General features: G+C 34.6%; 1 protein-coding gene across 1 annotated transcript; it reads right to left on the bottom strand.

Annotated features, from left to right (window-relative positions):
* Positions 1 to 438: 438 nt before the first annotated feature.
* On the bottom strand, positions 439 to 1,128 carry LOC132301618 (uncharacterized). Its single transcript, XM_059798857.1, has one exon. The coding sequence runs from the start codon at positions 1,126 to 1,128 to the stop codon at positions 439 to 441; it is 690 nt and encodes a 229-aa protein (XP_059654840.1).
* Positions 1,129 to 1,678: the final 550 nt, after the last annotated feature.

Here is a 1,678-nt window from a genome sequence, read left to right as displayed (position 1 = left end):
TAACATGCCCAAACAAAGCGCCGACTATTTCATTTTAGATTTTACTCAGAATGAAATTACTCATATGATTGCATGACTCCAAATTCTCAGTCATAATTGACCACTACCCTGTTAAGCATGGACATTTATATAAAATACGGACAGGAATAGGAAAAGCGTACAATGTGGGCAATATCCAGTTTTGGACAAAATTAGTCATGAAATATTATCATTATATATCAATACTATTTTTTTCTTTTTAAATAGTTATATTACGGCACTAAAGCCATATTTAAGTACGCACAATAATTACTTACTGAGTGATAAGCAGATCCAAGTCCCAATAACAAATGCACACATTTTTTATTTTTTATTTTTAACTAAAAAAATAACATTAGAACAGAGAAGATATATAATATGAAAAAAAAACATTTAACAACCACGGGAGCCATATGCTCACTAGAATTCACCACAACTGGCTTCCAAAGCCGATTTACTCACCAAGTGAGCAACAACATTACCTAAACGAGGGGTCCAACCAAGGGAAGAACCTAGACAAGATTTAAGGAGGATAAAAACATCTTCATAAATAACAGAGAGGGCTTCTTTCGATGGAAAAAGATCCATAACAGGTTTACAATCACCTTCCACAATAACTTGAGAATAACCCCAACACTTAAGAAGCTTGAGAGACCCCTTAAGCACAAGAGCTTCCGCCACGGATGAACTGCAAACAAATCTAAAAAAGACAAATGCAACCCAAATTGGCTGCCCAAAATGATTTTTGAGAATTATGCCTCCTCCACAAGACTTGGAAACTTTGTTAAATGATGCATCAAAATTAAGCTTAAGAATACCAAGACAAGGGGGGATCCATGAGGAGGACCAAGGAGGAATAGCGGCCGGAGACAAAGAGAGGAGAGCATCCTGAAAGCTCACCTCTTTGAACTCATGGAAATTCCAAACAGCAAGTTGAACAACTGCAAACGGATCCCAGAGCTGGTTGTTAAACAGAAGATCATTATGACACTTCCATAAAGCCCAACAAATAAAAGCAGCAAGGCTAATGCAATCGGACGAAGAATCACAATTATCCCACAGAGAGATGATATAGAACCACCGTTTTTGCCAGGAAGAAGGAGAATGCATATATAGTCTATGATTGCAAAATAAGCAAAGTGATAAATAAGAAAATCAGAGTGAATGATTGAATTTATTCTAAAAAAAAAGTTATTATTCTTATTTATCACTTTCCTAATTTTTATAATCATTGACTATGTGTGCATTTGTGATTGGACTACATCAACTGTCAATAGGAATGGTTAACACACTAGTGAGTAAACCAGTATTGTCCATTTTTTTTTTTTTTTTTTTGGAAGGTAAAACAATTACTCACACACACTGCCCCCACTAAGACTCAAAACCTTTGACCTCCCTTTGAGAAGTATGAACTTGGTACCGCTGGGCCACTTGACCTTTAGTAATATAAAAGACTTGTTAAACATGTGTTTTAAAGTACATGAGAAGTGTAAAATATGTGATCAAAATTTGTAAAATGTATTAGATACATGTCTGAAATAAAAAAAATATTTTAATATAAGTACATGATCACAAGCAGGCACAAACCCATAGTTAGATGAGTGGTGCAATTACCCCTTTGAATATATATATATATATATATATTGGAATATACCCTTGT

The sequence above is a fragment of the Cornus florida genome, unplaced genomic scaffold (genome assembly GCF_030987335.1).
Source record: "Cornus florida cultivar Cherokee Brave unplaced genomic scaffold, ASM3098733v1 CherokeeBrave_3.0.0_Hap2_Chr03, whole genome shotgun sequence".
NCBI lineage: Eukaryota > Viridiplantae > Streptophyta > Magnoliopsida > Cornales > Cornaceae > Cornus > Cornus florida.
This window is presented reverse-complemented; position numbering and strand designations above follow the sequence as displayed.

What these genes read in the sequence shown, in the direction of transcription:
- LOC132301618 (XM_059798857.1), bottom strand. Translation starts at nt 1,128, where the DNA reads ATGCATTCTCCTTCTTCCTGGCAAAAACGGTGGTTCTATATCATCTCT.